The sequence below is a fragment of the Anomaloglossus baeobatrachus genome, chromosome 1 (genome assembly GCF_048569485.1).
Source record: "Anomaloglossus baeobatrachus isolate aAnoBae1 chromosome 1, aAnoBae1.hap1, whole genome shotgun sequence".
Lineage (NCBI taxonomy): Eukaryota > Metazoa > Chordata > Amphibia > Anura > Aromobatidae > Anomaloglossus > Anomaloglossus baeobatrachus.
The window spans coordinates 2,260,572-2,274,334 of NC_134353.1; the positions used below are offsets into that span (position 1 = coordinate 2,260,572).

At 52.2% G+C, this 13,763-nt stretch overlaps 1 protein-coding gene across 1 annotated transcript in view; it reads right to left on the minus strand.

Annotated features, from left to right (window-relative positions):
- LOC142303663 (vomeronasal type-2 receptor 26-like) overlaps positions 1-13,763 on the minus strand; it is a 136,169-nt gene that overhangs the window by 73,551 nt on the left and 48,855 nt on the right. The window contains exon 3 of the mRNA XM_075345235.1: positions 10,351-11,127. Coding sequence (XP_075201350.1) covers positions 10,351-11,127 — 777 coding nt within the window. The remainder of the gene's footprint in view (positions 1-10,350; positions 11,128-13,763) is intronic.

Consider the following 13,763-nt stretch of genomic DNA (forward strand, 5'->3'; position numbering starts at 1 on the left):
CTTTCTCATCTGCTCCCATCCCATACATCGGGGCAGTCGCAACCAGCATCTCCACCTCGTTGGTCCACTGCTCCATCATGAGGGATATCTGACTCCGCTGGCATTGGTTGAACTCAATTACTCGGGCCTTCATCCATGCCGTGGTCCCGGGCTCGAGCACAGCGCCTGGGACCATCCCGGTCGGGGCCTCCGATACATCTTCGTCAAGGGGCCGCGGTCTCGGCGGCTCCCACAGGAGCGGTTCAGGGCGGTCCTGAGCGTCTGCAGCCGGTCGGTCCGCCGGGGCGGATTGGCAGGGTATCGCTACTGGTTGGACGGGTAGCGGGCCTAGTGGCGGGGTGGCAGCGGCTAACACGGGCAGCGGGGGAGGCAGCAGGGTGAGCGGGTGCAGGCCAGGCCCCTCAGCCGCAGTGGCCGATCCCTCGGGAATACAGGGGCGTGGGTCTCTTACCCGCTCCTCCAGATCTTTCTCCACCTCGCGTCTCCGCATAGCAGCCACCACGTCCGTCATGTCGGTCTCCCACTCCTCCAGGAGGAGCTACATGCGGGCCTGCAGACGGTTACTCAGCGGGGCGGTCCGGCCCCTCACCCACGCCGCGGTGCCCGGTGCGGGGACTACGGGGTTGCTGGTGGGGCTGTGCATCTCGGCCATGGTGCTTTCCAGGAAGCCAGTATCGCTGCAGAGTCCTGGCGTCCCTGCTTTTATAGCCGCGGGCTACATGCGGCCAGACGCCATCCGTCCCCCTTAGTCTTTTACCGGCTCCTCCTCTCCAGGGGCGGGGTTTAGGCCTTCGCGCCTCCACTGCTCGAGGAGACGCTCGAGCGGGAATTTTTCGCGCCCAAGATGGCGGCTTCTCCAAATTTTCGGCCGGACACCTCCGGCGGTCACAAGGCGCACCTCTACCAGACGGCAGAGCGGTAAGATCCTGTTCGTGATGCCAAGTTGTCGCGGGCGGAGGAGGGGACGCTGCGCTCTCCCACTGCTCGGGTCCGGCTGCTCTGCTGCTCGGTGGTGGCTCGAGCAGTGGGCCGGATCCCGGGTACTCGAGCGCCATTCCTCGCCCATGAGTGAAAAGGGGAATGGTTTTGGGGATTTATTGTCCGTGACGCCACCCACGGTTGTGGTGAGGTTGTGACACCACCGCTGCTCTGGACGGGGATCCCGGGAGCGATGACTGGGAGCAGCTTGGATGTTGGTTCTCCCCTCCGTGGGTAGGGGGTTGGTTGTCCCGGGGCCCGGTGAAGATGGTAGGGATGGATGGCAGGTGGGTTACGGGGCCTGGTGAGGTGCAGGGTCACGGAGGCAGCGCTGTGCCGCACGGCACGGTAGTACTCACTCAGCAAATCACGAAGACACAGTCCTTGGTAAAACACTCGGCTGGATAGATGGGGCCCACTGACGGCTGCGGTGGTTTCTGCTCCCGGTAGGTTGATGGTGACTGCCTTTCCCTACACCTGTGTAGTGTGTACGGTTCCAATGGGTTCCCACCGGTAACCCGCTCCCCAGCTTGGATGGATGCTGAGGGAGCCCCTTTTGCCCACAGACTCTGGCCCTGGGAACTTTAGCCTTGGCGGTGACTGTGTTTCCCTTCACGGTTTGAGCTGTCGCCTTCTATCGGGACTTGACTGCTGGGAAACCCAGGAGGTTCCCTTCGCTAACAGATTTGATAAATTGGAAGGCGACTCCTAGCCTTGTCGGGATCCGTAAGCCCTGCCGGATGGTGCTGGCTTCTCTTTGCTCGCCGGTCCGGTACCGCCGGGCCACCGCCCATCCACGGTCCTTTCGGTTCGCTCCAATCGGCTTCTCCTGCAGACGGTCACCACCGTCTGCCAACCTTGCTGTATCGTCCGGGCCACACAACCGGACACGGTCAGACAGTTGCTCTCTTGCCACTTCACTCCTCTCACTTCCACTTCAAACTCTATCTGCTCTCTTTCCTTTTCCCTCCTCCAGGACTGTGAACTCCTTGGTGGGTGGGGCCAACCGCCTGGCCCACCCCCTGGTGTGGACATCAACCCCTGGAGGAAGGCAACAAGGATTTTGTGTTTGGCTTTGGTGTGCCTAACCGGGGTGTGGGGTGTGTCGGTGTTGTTCTGTGACGACCTGGCTTGTCCAGGGCGCCACACCAGCATTGACAGCAGGGGGCTCTGGAGGACGAGGCGCACTTCCTGCTGCACTGTGACAAATACTCAGCAGTGAGGGCCTCCCACTTCCAGAAACTTACCACTCATACCCCGGACTTTCCATCCATGGACGAGGACATGAAACTCCGCTTCCTACTGGGGGAAGAGAAATCAATGGTGGAGATCGCCGCCCAATATGTCACCACATGTCATAAGCTGAGGGGAACATAAGGCTCCTAAATGGACTTTCAGAGCCCAAATAGTGCCCCCAACTCCCCATAACCCTGATCCCCTCCCACCACACCTACTGTATTTCTCTTGCTTTGGCAACACTAATTGTATTTTGGTCCTGCCAAAAAAGCATATTTGAATTTGAATAGAGAGAGAGAGTGAGAAAGAGGGGAGAGAGGAGAAAGAGGAGAGAGAAAAAAAAAAAGCCGAACCCGGATCGTGCAGCCGGATTCCCGGGTCCAAGTCGGACCCGGATCGGACGCTGAAACCGCACGGATCCGGACTTTTACAGTTCGGGTCCGCTCAACACTAATCCTTATACTATTGAGTGCCACTGGATATGCTTTTGTTAGTTATGTTTTTTTCAGTGTCGCCTGTTCCCATTTGTTGAAGTTGCTGGTCAGTTTTCTGATATAGTTGTAGTCCTTCCTTCATTGTCAGATTGTCACACTCGCCACGGGGTGATGGTACTGCAGCAAGCAGAAGTGGACCCAATGGACCACAGGGAGACCCCGGACCCACCCTTTTGTAGGGGAATGGCCAAGATTGTGGCAGCTAACCCCCATGGCAGGGTCAGACACAGGAGCAGGCAGGGCCGAGTCTCAAGTGTGAACAGAAACCACGAGGGTAGCAGAGGCAGAGGGCACAGCAAGGGGAGGCAGGGTCACTAGCAAGGCTGGGATCACTGGGATAGCTGAGGCAGGAGGCATGGCCTGGGCAGATAGGCACAGTCTCTGGTGTGGTGAGGGCCCCCAGGGTAGGTGTGGCTGGAGGCACAGCCTGGATGAACAGGCATAGTCTCTAGTGTGGCAAAAGCCACCGGGATAGCTGAGGCTGGCAGCAAGGTCAGGATGGACAGGCACAGTCTCTGGTGTGGCAGGAGCCACTAGGAAGGCTGACGCCAAGGACACAGCCGGACAAGACAGACAGGCAGGAAATCAACAGGACTGAACGGACGGGACAGACAAGGGGACCTGACAACTAGCTAGCTGGAGTACTGGACAGTGACTAGCTAAGCTAAGGCATTGAACAGGCAACTCTCCTAGTGGGAGCCTGCCCTAAATACCCAGTGCCTCTCAGCACTAGGCTGGGAGGCACTTCCTGGTAGTGGCGTGCTGGCCCTTTAAGAGGAGGGCAGCAGTGCTCACGCACTTGTGGCGCCCCTGAGTACATGAGGGTGCCACTGGGTACTGCATCCTTACCCAGGGTGCAGGACCTACCCCCCATGTTTCTAAGTTCCCAGAAAATGGTGTCACCTCCATCCGCACCACAAATCCCAATCAACACCTCACGTCGACTGGTGGGAGGGATATAAAGAGAGTCGAGTGAGAGCTCTCAAAGAGAGAGGAGCTGGGGAGAGTGAGCTCCCGGGGAGCTAGACTGAGGTTGGGTCGCAGACAGTGGTCCGGGACAAGAGGAGTCGGGGACCGGTAGGAGTGACAATGGATAAATGTGCGACGGACATAGTCTAAGAGGACTGTCAGCACCAGCAAGCCCAAAAGAATTGACCAGTACCGAGCACGACGGGGTACAGAACCCTAGGTCAGGAGCCGATTCAACGTCCTGGCAATTAACTTGCAGAGGAAGGGGACCTTCAGGGACCTTCTCAGAGAGCTCAGAGACTGAGGGCATCATCACACCGCGGGGACAGGTTTTCAAGAGAAAGCAACCCATTAAGTCCCAAATGCCAGCCCTTGGGAGCACATCTTCACTTAAAAACTGAAGACCTTATTTTTTCAGGCTATAGGGACCCACACGGACATGAAACTGTGCACGGAGGCAGGCTCCGGATTACTATGTGACACCGGTGGGACCGGGTTCTTGGACGGGCTCCCCGCAGCAGCACACAGAGAATTTGGTGTACCTGCAGCTTGTGTGTCCCCTTAAGGCTGGACTCACACGAGTGTATGGCATGTGATGCAAGAGCATCGGATGCGATATGCTAATGTCCCCGGCTCAGGCTCTGCTGCGAGCATGAGCCGAGTGTCATGCGACTGTAACCCAATCTTGCGATCGGGTCACAGCTGTGAAGCTGAGTGCGGGCTCTGCGGAGGAGAGGGAGGGGTTAATCCTCCCATCTCCTCCACTGTCAGCCTGTGCGTATATCGCACTGCACTGGGATAACATCCGAGTGCAGTCCGATGTATCTCTCGCATCCATTCACTTGAATGGGTGCGAGAGATACGGCGGTAGCAGCAAAACGCAGCATGCTGCCGCTTTTCTCACATCCAGAATCTGGATGCGAGACCAACAGCTCGCACTCATAGAATAACATTGGTCAGAGTGCAATGCGAGAATTTCTCACAATGCACTCGTCCGATTTTCACGCTCGTGTGAGCGTACCCTTATGATCCGTATCCAGCACCACGACTACCCACAGTGAGTACCCTGGTCTCCCTGCACCCTGCTCTCCCAAATAATCAACAACACTCCTGAGCCCGGGGCCTTCCCTACCTGGGACTAACATCTGGCTGCTTAACTCCATCTGCCCCGGTACTCCTTATAGCAGCAGTGGTACTCCCATTACCACAAGCCACAGGTGGCGTCACAAACTTATCCCCTGTAAATACCCCCTTTTACGGATCAAAGTGTCCACCAAGCCGGGTCCGGACGACTCCCTTCGAGCCACGATACCGAATCCGAGCAGCCCGACTAACACCGGGGCGGTACACACTCCTTAGGAGCGTTCCCAGAGATATTGATATGCGTGCACAGACTCCGGGTGGCAGGGAAAGGAGAACCCATGTAGAGGAGAAGTGTGCCGCCCCTACAGCAGTCAGACTGCTCGGATCCGGGGTTTTTACTGTGGCTCGAGGGTCCCCGGACCCGGGGCTCAGCGGCCACTCAAATAAAAGGGGGAAATATTTACAAAGGGACAGTTCGTGACGCCACCAGTGGTGTGCGGTAAGGGAGTACCACCGCTGCCGATGGGAGTACCCGGGGTGGATGGAGCGGGGCAGCGAGATGATGGTCCCTCCACGAGTAGGGAAGACCCTGGGGCTCCGTAGGGATGGTGAATGGTATGGTGGAGGTGATTTGGGTAGATCAAGACCCGGGGAGGCAAGTGTACTTACTCAGGCGATGCAGTTGTTAGTGCGGCCAATAAGCAGACTCTGACACAGAAGTAAACCAAGTCTCTGGGTGCCGCTGCCACTCTGGGGAGCCCGATTATGTAGATGTTCCTGAGTGACCCTTCGGCCTGAAGCTGTCAGAGTCCCGTTCCCTATAGTGAAATAGTGGAGCTGTGCTCTCGATGGCTGACACTTGGGATTTCAGTGGGCTGCATGGGTTGGAAAGCCATATCCCCTTCGTTGTGTTGATGCCTTCAATATCTGAGCTCTTGGGGAAAGTTCATCAAGAGACTATCCTCCACAAGTGAATTATCAGGTTGCGTGAAGCTACAGTCAGGGCCAGAAATATTTGGACAGTGACACAAGTTTTGTTATTTTAGCTGTTTACAAAAACATGTTCAGAAATACAATTACATACAGTTAGGTCCAGAAATATTTGGACAGTGACACAGTTTTCGCGAGTTGGGCTCTGCATGCCCCCACATTGGATTTGAAATGAAACCTCTACAACAGAATTCAAGTGCAGATTGTAACGTTTAATGTGAAGGTTTGAACAAAAATATCTGATAGAAATTGTAGGAATTGTCACATTTCTTTACAAACACTCCACATTTTAGGAGGTCAAAAGTAATTGGACAAATAAACCAAACCCAAACAAAATAATTTTATTTTCAATATTTTGTTGCAAATCCTTTGGAGGCAATCACTGCCTTAAGTCTGGAACCCATGGACATCACCAAACGCTGGGTTTCCTCCTTCTTAATGCTTTGCCAGGCCTTTACAGCTGCAGCCTTCAGGTCTTGCTTGTTTGTGGGTCTTTCCGTCTTAAGTCTGGATTTGAGCAAGTGAAATGCATGCTCAATTGGGTTAAGATCTGGTGATTGACTTGGCCATTGCAGAATGTTCCACTTTTTTGCACTCATGAACTCCTGGGTAGCTTTGGCTGTATGTTTGGGGTCATTGTCCATCTGTACTATGAAGCGCCGTCCGATCAACTTTGCGGCATTTGGCTGAATCTGGGCTGAAAGTATATCCCGGTACACTTCAGAATTCATCCGGCTACTCTTGTCTGCTGTTATGTCATCAATAAACACAAGTGACCCAGTGCCATTGAAAGCCATGCATGCCCATGCCATCACGTTGCCTCCACCATGTTTTACAGAGGATGTGGTGTGCCTTGGATCATGTGCCGTTCCCTTTCTTCTCCACACTTTTTTCTTCCCATCATTCTGGTACAGGTTGATCTTGGTCTCATCTGTCCATAGAATACTTTTCCAGAACTGAGCTGGCTTCATGAGGTGTTTTTCAGCAAATGTAACTCTGGCCTGTCTATTTTTGGAATTGATGAATGGTTTGCATCTAGATGTGAACCCTTTGTATTTACTTTCATGGAGTCTTCTCTTTACTGTTGACTTAGAGACAGATACACCTACTTCACTGAGAGTGTTCTGGACTTCAGTTGATGTTGTGAACGGGTTCTTCTTCACCAAAGAAAGTATGCGGCGATCATCCACCACTGTTGTCATCCGTGGACGCCCAGGCCTTTTTGAGTTCCCAAGCTCACCAGTCAATTCCTTTTTTCTCAGAATGTACCCGACTGTTGATTTTGCTACTCCAAGAATGTCTGCTATCTCTCTGATGGATTTTTTCTTTTTTTTCACCCTCAGGATGTTCTGCTTCACCTCAATTGAGAGTTCCTTAGACCGCATGTTGTCTGGTCACAGCAACAGCTTCCAAATGCAAAACCACACACCTGTAATCAACCCCAGACCTTTTAACTACTTCATTGATTACAGGTTAACGAGGGAGACGCCTTCAGAGTTAATTGCAGCCCTTAGAGTCCCTTGTCCAATTACTTTTGGTCCCTTGAAAAAAAGGAGGCTATGCATTACAGAGCTATGATTCCTAAACCCTTTCTCCGATTTGGATGTGAAAACTCTCATATTGCAGCTGGGAGTGTGCACTTTCAGCCCATATTATATATATAATTGTATTTCTGAACATGTTTTTGTAAACAGCTAAAATAACAAAACTTGTGTCACTGTCCAAATATTTCTGGACCTAACTGTATATAATATGGGCTGAAAGTGCACACTCCCAGCTGCAATATGAGAGTTTTCACATCCAAATCGGAGAAAGGGTTTAGGAATCATAGCTCTGTAATGCATAGCCTCCTCTTTTTCAAGGGACCAAAAGTAATTGGACAAGGGACTCTAAGGGCTGCAATTAACTCTGAAGGCATCTCCCTCGTTAACCTGTAATCAATGAAGTAGTTAAAAGGTCTGGGGTTGATTACAGGTGTGTGGTTTTGCATTTGGAAGCTGTTGCTGTGACCAGACAACATGCGGTCTAAGGAACTCTCAATTGAGGTGAAGCAGAACATCCTGAGGCTGAAAAAAAAGGAAAAATCCATCAGAGAGATAGCAGACATGCTTGGAGTAGCAAAATCAACAGTCGGGTACATTCTGAGAAAAAAAGGAATTGACTGGTGAGCTTGGGAACTCAAAAAGGCCTGGGCGTCCACGGAAGACAACAGTGGTGGATGATCGCCGCATACTTTCTTTGGTGAAGAAGAACCCGTTCACAACATCAACTGAAGTCCAGAACACTCTCAGTGAAGTAGGTGTATCTGTCTCTAAGTCAACAGTAAAGAGAAGACTCCATGAAAGTAAATACAAAGGGTTCACATCTAGATGCAAACCATTCATCAATTCCAAAAATAGACAGGCCAGAGTTACATTTGCTGAAAAACACCTCATGAAGCCAGCTCAGTTCTGGAAAAGTATTCTATGGACAGATGAGACCAAGATCAACCTGTACCAGAATGATGGGAAGAAAAAAGTTTGGAGAAGAAAGGGAACGGCACATGATCCAAGGCACACCACATCCTCTGTAAAACATGGTGGAGGCAACGTGATGGCATGGGCATGCATGGCTTTCAATGGCACTGGGTCACTTGTGTTTATTGATGACATAACAGCAGACAAGAGTAGCCGGATGAATTCTGAAGTGTACCGGGATATACTTTCAGCCCAGATTCAGCCAAATGCCGCAAAGTTGATCGGACGGCGCTTCATAGTACAGATGGACAATGACCCCAAGCATACAGCCAAAGCTACCCAGGAGTTCATGAGTGCAAAAAAGTGGAACATTCTGCAATGGCCAAGTCAATCACCAGATCTTAACCCAATTGAGCATGCATTTCACTTGCTCAAATCCAGACTTAAGACGGAAAGACCCACAAACAAGCAAGACCTGAAGGCTGTGGCTGTAAAGGCCTGGCAAAGCATTAAGAAGGAGGAAACCCAGCGTTTGGTGATGTCCATGGGTTCCAGACTTAAGGCAGTGATTGCCTCCAAAGGATTCGCAACAAAATATTGAAAATAAAAATATTTTGTTTGGGTTTGGTTTATTTGTCCAATTACTTTTGACCTCCTAAAATGTGGAGTGTTTGTAAGGAAATGTGACAATTCCTACAATTTCTATCAGATATTTTTGTTCAAACCTTCAAATTAAACGTTACAATCTGCACTTGAATTCTGTTGTAGAGATTTCATTTCAAATCCAATGTGGTGGCATGCAGAGCCCAACTCGCCAAAATTGTGTCACTGTCCAAATATTTCTGGACCTAACTGTACTCCCTTGATCTGGGGTCCTGTACCCCGTTGTGCTCAGAACTGGTCTGGTTACTGGACTTCTGGTGCCAACCGTTCTCCAAAACTAAGGGGTACTTTGCACACTACAGGTGCGATGTCGGTGGGGTCAAATCGAAAGTGACGCACATCCAGCGTCGCAGTCGACATCATAGTGTGTAAAGCCTTTTACATACGATTAACGAGCGCAAAAGCGTCGTTATCGTATGATTGGTGTAGGGTCCAATATTTCCATTATGCCGCTGCTGCGACGGTATGATGTTGTTCCTCGTTCCTGTGGTAGCACACATCGCTGTGTGTGAAGCCGCAGGAGCAAGGAACATCTCCTACCTGCGTCCCTGCCGGCTATGCGGAAGGGAGAAGGTGGGCGGGATGTTTACGTCCCGCTCATCTCCGCCCCTCGGCTTCTATTGGTTGCCTGTCGTGTGACGTCGCTATGACGCCGCACGACCCGCCCCCTTAGGAAGGAGGCAGTTCGCTGGCCAGAGCGACGTCGCAGGGCAGGTGAGTGCATGTGAAGCTGCCGTAGCGATAATGTTCGCTACGCCAGCAATCACAGGATATCGCTGCTGCGACGGGGCGGGGACTATCGCACTCGACATCGCAGCATCGGTTTGCGATGTCGTAATGTGCAAAGTACCCCTAAGTCTACTGCACCTCATCCAATACCCTACGACCGGGTCTCCAACTCCTCTGGTCCCCGACCACCGTCTGAGACCCAACCAAGGTCACACAGGGAGCTACAACTCCCTCAGCTCCTCACTCTTTGAGGGCTACTTTAGAACTGACTAAATCCCTCCCACTAGTCTGCCTGACCCTTAGGCGGGTGACCCTTTTCCAGCTAGACCACCCACTGGTGTGCCTGACAGGGTGTGTTGTGAGGTTTGGTTAGGATTTGAATTCTGATTGAAGGAATACCAAAGGTTGGGATCCCAGAACCATGAAGGATGAATTCTGCACCAAGAGAAAGGAAAGTGCAGTTCCCTGTGACACCCTGATAGAGTCAGGGGCGTCACAGAGGCAGGGACGCTGGGTAATATGGAAGGACCCGGCCGCGGCAATGAGTCAGAGCGCATCCCTGCAAGAGAGCAATGAGTGCAGAGACGCATCGTTACACAGATCCTCTGTTCTCTGCACATATCTGTCCTCGTTTAGTCACATTTATTGTACTCGCTTTTTATCACTTTGACTTTATCATGTTACACAGTGAAGATAAATGAATGTCTAATAATGATAACAGTTCACATCTGTTATCTTTTTTTCTTTCTCACCTTTTTCATACTTCCAATTCTTGGGCGTCCACCATGGAACGTTCCTTGAAGCATCATCTGGTGGAGTGCTTGGGCCAGGACAGACACGGCGGTGAACACATAGTACACTATTATGTCTTTTGGATAAATAGTTTCCATTGCAAAGTATTCATCAGAGCAATGTTGACCAATCATCTCTTGTTTGTCGGAACGTGTAATATTCTGTGTGATGCTTGAGCCCATGCAATAGAATAGGGAAAGCTGATGGAGCAGTTGATCTTCCCCATACTCATCGGGCTTTACAGAATGTATATATTCCCAAAGTTCAGGTAACGGTTCTCGGACTGGAGAGAAGCTCAAACTGCAATTTACTAATTGGATGTAATCTTCTCCTAGTAGATCGTGGAGAAACCAGGAGTCATCGAGGATCAGCGTCTTCTGTCTGATGATTGTGTTGTCCTTTAATGTGGGGTAAAATCTGGAGAAGGAGCCGAGTATTATAACCACCTCGGCTGTGTAATTCTCACTCCACGTAGGACTTGTCATCTTTTCCCAGATAGCAGATAATGGAAAAACAAACTCAATGCAGATTTCATGTCTGGCCATCTCAGTCCTGAGCACTTCCACCTCCGCACCATCATCATCATCCAATGTAAGAATTCCAACCCAGTTCCATCCAAAGTGCTTCAATAAGAGGACAATGGCCATGTGCTGAAGATGAATATCTGCGGCCATAGTAAAAAATGACTTCCCCGGATTCTTATGATTGAGAAAGCCATCACTAGAGCCGTAGGTTATCTGCAACATATAACAGTATGACAGAAAAGCAGTCACCGTGCGTCTGAAAATGTGGTGGCCATCAGTAATCTGCAGCTTTACTTCTACATCACTATTTGTATAAAGCTTTGTGGTCTTTTCTTAGGCACCATTGATCCATGCCAAGGTTCATGTCCCTCCTCCCTGTGAAGAGTTGCCAATTCCCGGTGCCCTCCATGAGGTGAGTGTTGAGGCTAAAGTGCGTCTAGCCTGAAGAGTAAACTGGATTTGGTCACTTGCTTTGGGGTGTACTAAGTCATGGAGCCACTGGGTAGCATGGTGGCTTAGTGGTCAGCATTGTAACCTTGCAACTCTGGGGTCCTGGGATCAAATCCCACCAAGGAACATCTGCAAGGAGTTTGCAATGATTTCCTCCAGTTTCCTCCCAGACACCAAAGCCATTCAGATAGAAAATGTAAAATGTGAGCCCCAATGGGGCAGCATCACTGCAGACACTGAACCTGGTTGTTAAACCCTCTTCAGGCTACAGTCAATAATAACAGTGACATTTAGATGCTGGAAGAAAAAGTGGGGACCTCCATTCGCCACCCATCAATCCCTAAAAGTTGGTCATACTAATCAGTCTCCCTCTAATCAAAATTTCTCCTCTCCAATCCACCATGAATGTGTCGCGGGCGGGGAAGGACGCCGCTAACGCTCAGGTCCGGCGCTGCTGCTCGGTGGCTCGAGCGGTGGGCCGAATCCGGGGACTCGAGCAGCACTCCTCGCCCATGAGTGAAAGGGCATAGTTTTTGGGGGTTTGGGAAGTCGGTCCGTGACGCCACCCACGGTTTGTGGTGAGGTTGGGATGTCGCGGCCGGGGAGGAGGCCGCCGCTGCTGCGCGCTCGGGTCCGGCGCTGCTGCTTGCTGCTCGGTGGCTCGAACGGTGGGCCGGATCCGGGGACTCGAGCGGCGCTCCTCGCCCGTGAGTGAAAGGGGATGGTTTTTGGGATCGGGAAGTCGGTCTGTGACGCCACCCACGGCGTGTGGTGAGGTTGGGGACACCACCGCTGCTCTGTTCGGGGATCCCGGGAGCGATGACAGGGAGCAGCCGAGATGTTTCTCTCCCCTCCGTGGGTAGGGGGATTTGGTGGTCCCGGGGCCCGGTGATGGAGACTGAAAGGTGGATGGCAGGAGTTGGGGGAGGTGCAGGGTCGTGGGGCAGCGCGGTGCCAGACGGCACGGTAGTACTCACTCAGCCAATAACGTAGACGGAGTCTCTGGTAAAACAAACGGCTGGATGGACGGGTCCCGCAGCCGGCTGCGGTGGTCACTCCCGGTAGGTTGGCGGTGACTGTCTCTCCCTGCACCTTTAGTGTGTTTTCGGCCCCGATGGCTTCCCACCGGTAGCCCGCTCCGCAGCGGTGTGTTTGCCAGAGGAGCCCCTTTTTGCCCGCAGGCTCTGGCCCTGGGAACTCTAGCTGTGACGGTAGCTGTATTTCCCTTCACGGTTGAGCGGTTGCCTTCAGTCGGGTCTTTGCTGCTGGGAAACCCCGGAGGTTCCCGTCGCTGACGGATTTGACCGGGTTTAATGGCGACTCCAAGCCTGGTCGGGGTCCGTAGGCCCTGCCGAATGGTGCTGGCTTCTCTTCGCTCCCCGGTTCGGTACCGGCGGGCCACCGCCCGACCCCGGTCCTTACGGTTGTGCGTCAATCGGCCTTGCCTGCAGATGGTCACCACCGTCTGCCAACCTTGCTCTTAGGTGCCCGGGCCACGTACCCGGACACGGTCAGTCTGCTCCTCTACCACTTCACTCCTCTCACTTTCCCTTACTCCACTAAACTGCCTTTCCTTTCCCGCCTCCAGGACTATGAACTCCTCAGTAGGTGGGGCCAACCGCCTGTCTCCACCCCACCTGGTGTGGACATCAGCCCCTGGAGGGAGGCAACAAGGATTTGTGTGTGACTGGTGTGCCTAACCGGGGTGTGGGGTGTGTTGTTGCAGTACCTGTGACATCCTGGCTTGTCCAGGGCGCCACATTCCCCCTTGGTTAAATGCAGACCGTCCACGGGCTGCCCGTCCATCACCGGTTTTATTTTATAAACTGTAAAAAGAGGTAGAAAAACATTTGAACATAAGCATTTTTCATGAAACTTCCCTTAACGGGAGGCACTTTCTTAAACGTTACTAACATTTTTATTAAACATACGGCTTCCGCTCTCCCCCCGCCCAAACAACCTAGCCCTGATGCTGCCCCTAAGAAGTGGGCGGCACCCCTTGCCCCAGTCCAGAACCAAGTTGCCCGAGTGGGTACGGTCTCTTTCAGGGGACCCACGTCCATGGGGGACCCCTGACCCCCGGAGGATCGCCACCGGTTACGGTAGTGGCGGGCCTGGGCCATCCCTTTCCTCCAGGCCCATCCTCCCAAATCAGCCTCTCTGGAGGCGGTTACGGAATAAAGCCAACATTTATTTACATGCCACAAGTTTGTGGCTGCCCTGCAAGTTCTCGGGCTTGTCCGTAAGCAGTTTCTTACGCAAACGGTTGCAGAAGGTCCCTACGGGGACTAGTTGCCGGCAACGGCCGGTTCAATCACAGTTGCAAATCAGGTTAACTTCGGTTGATTACTTTTTCTTATCATTCGGTTACTTATTCACACATTCAACATATCACACCC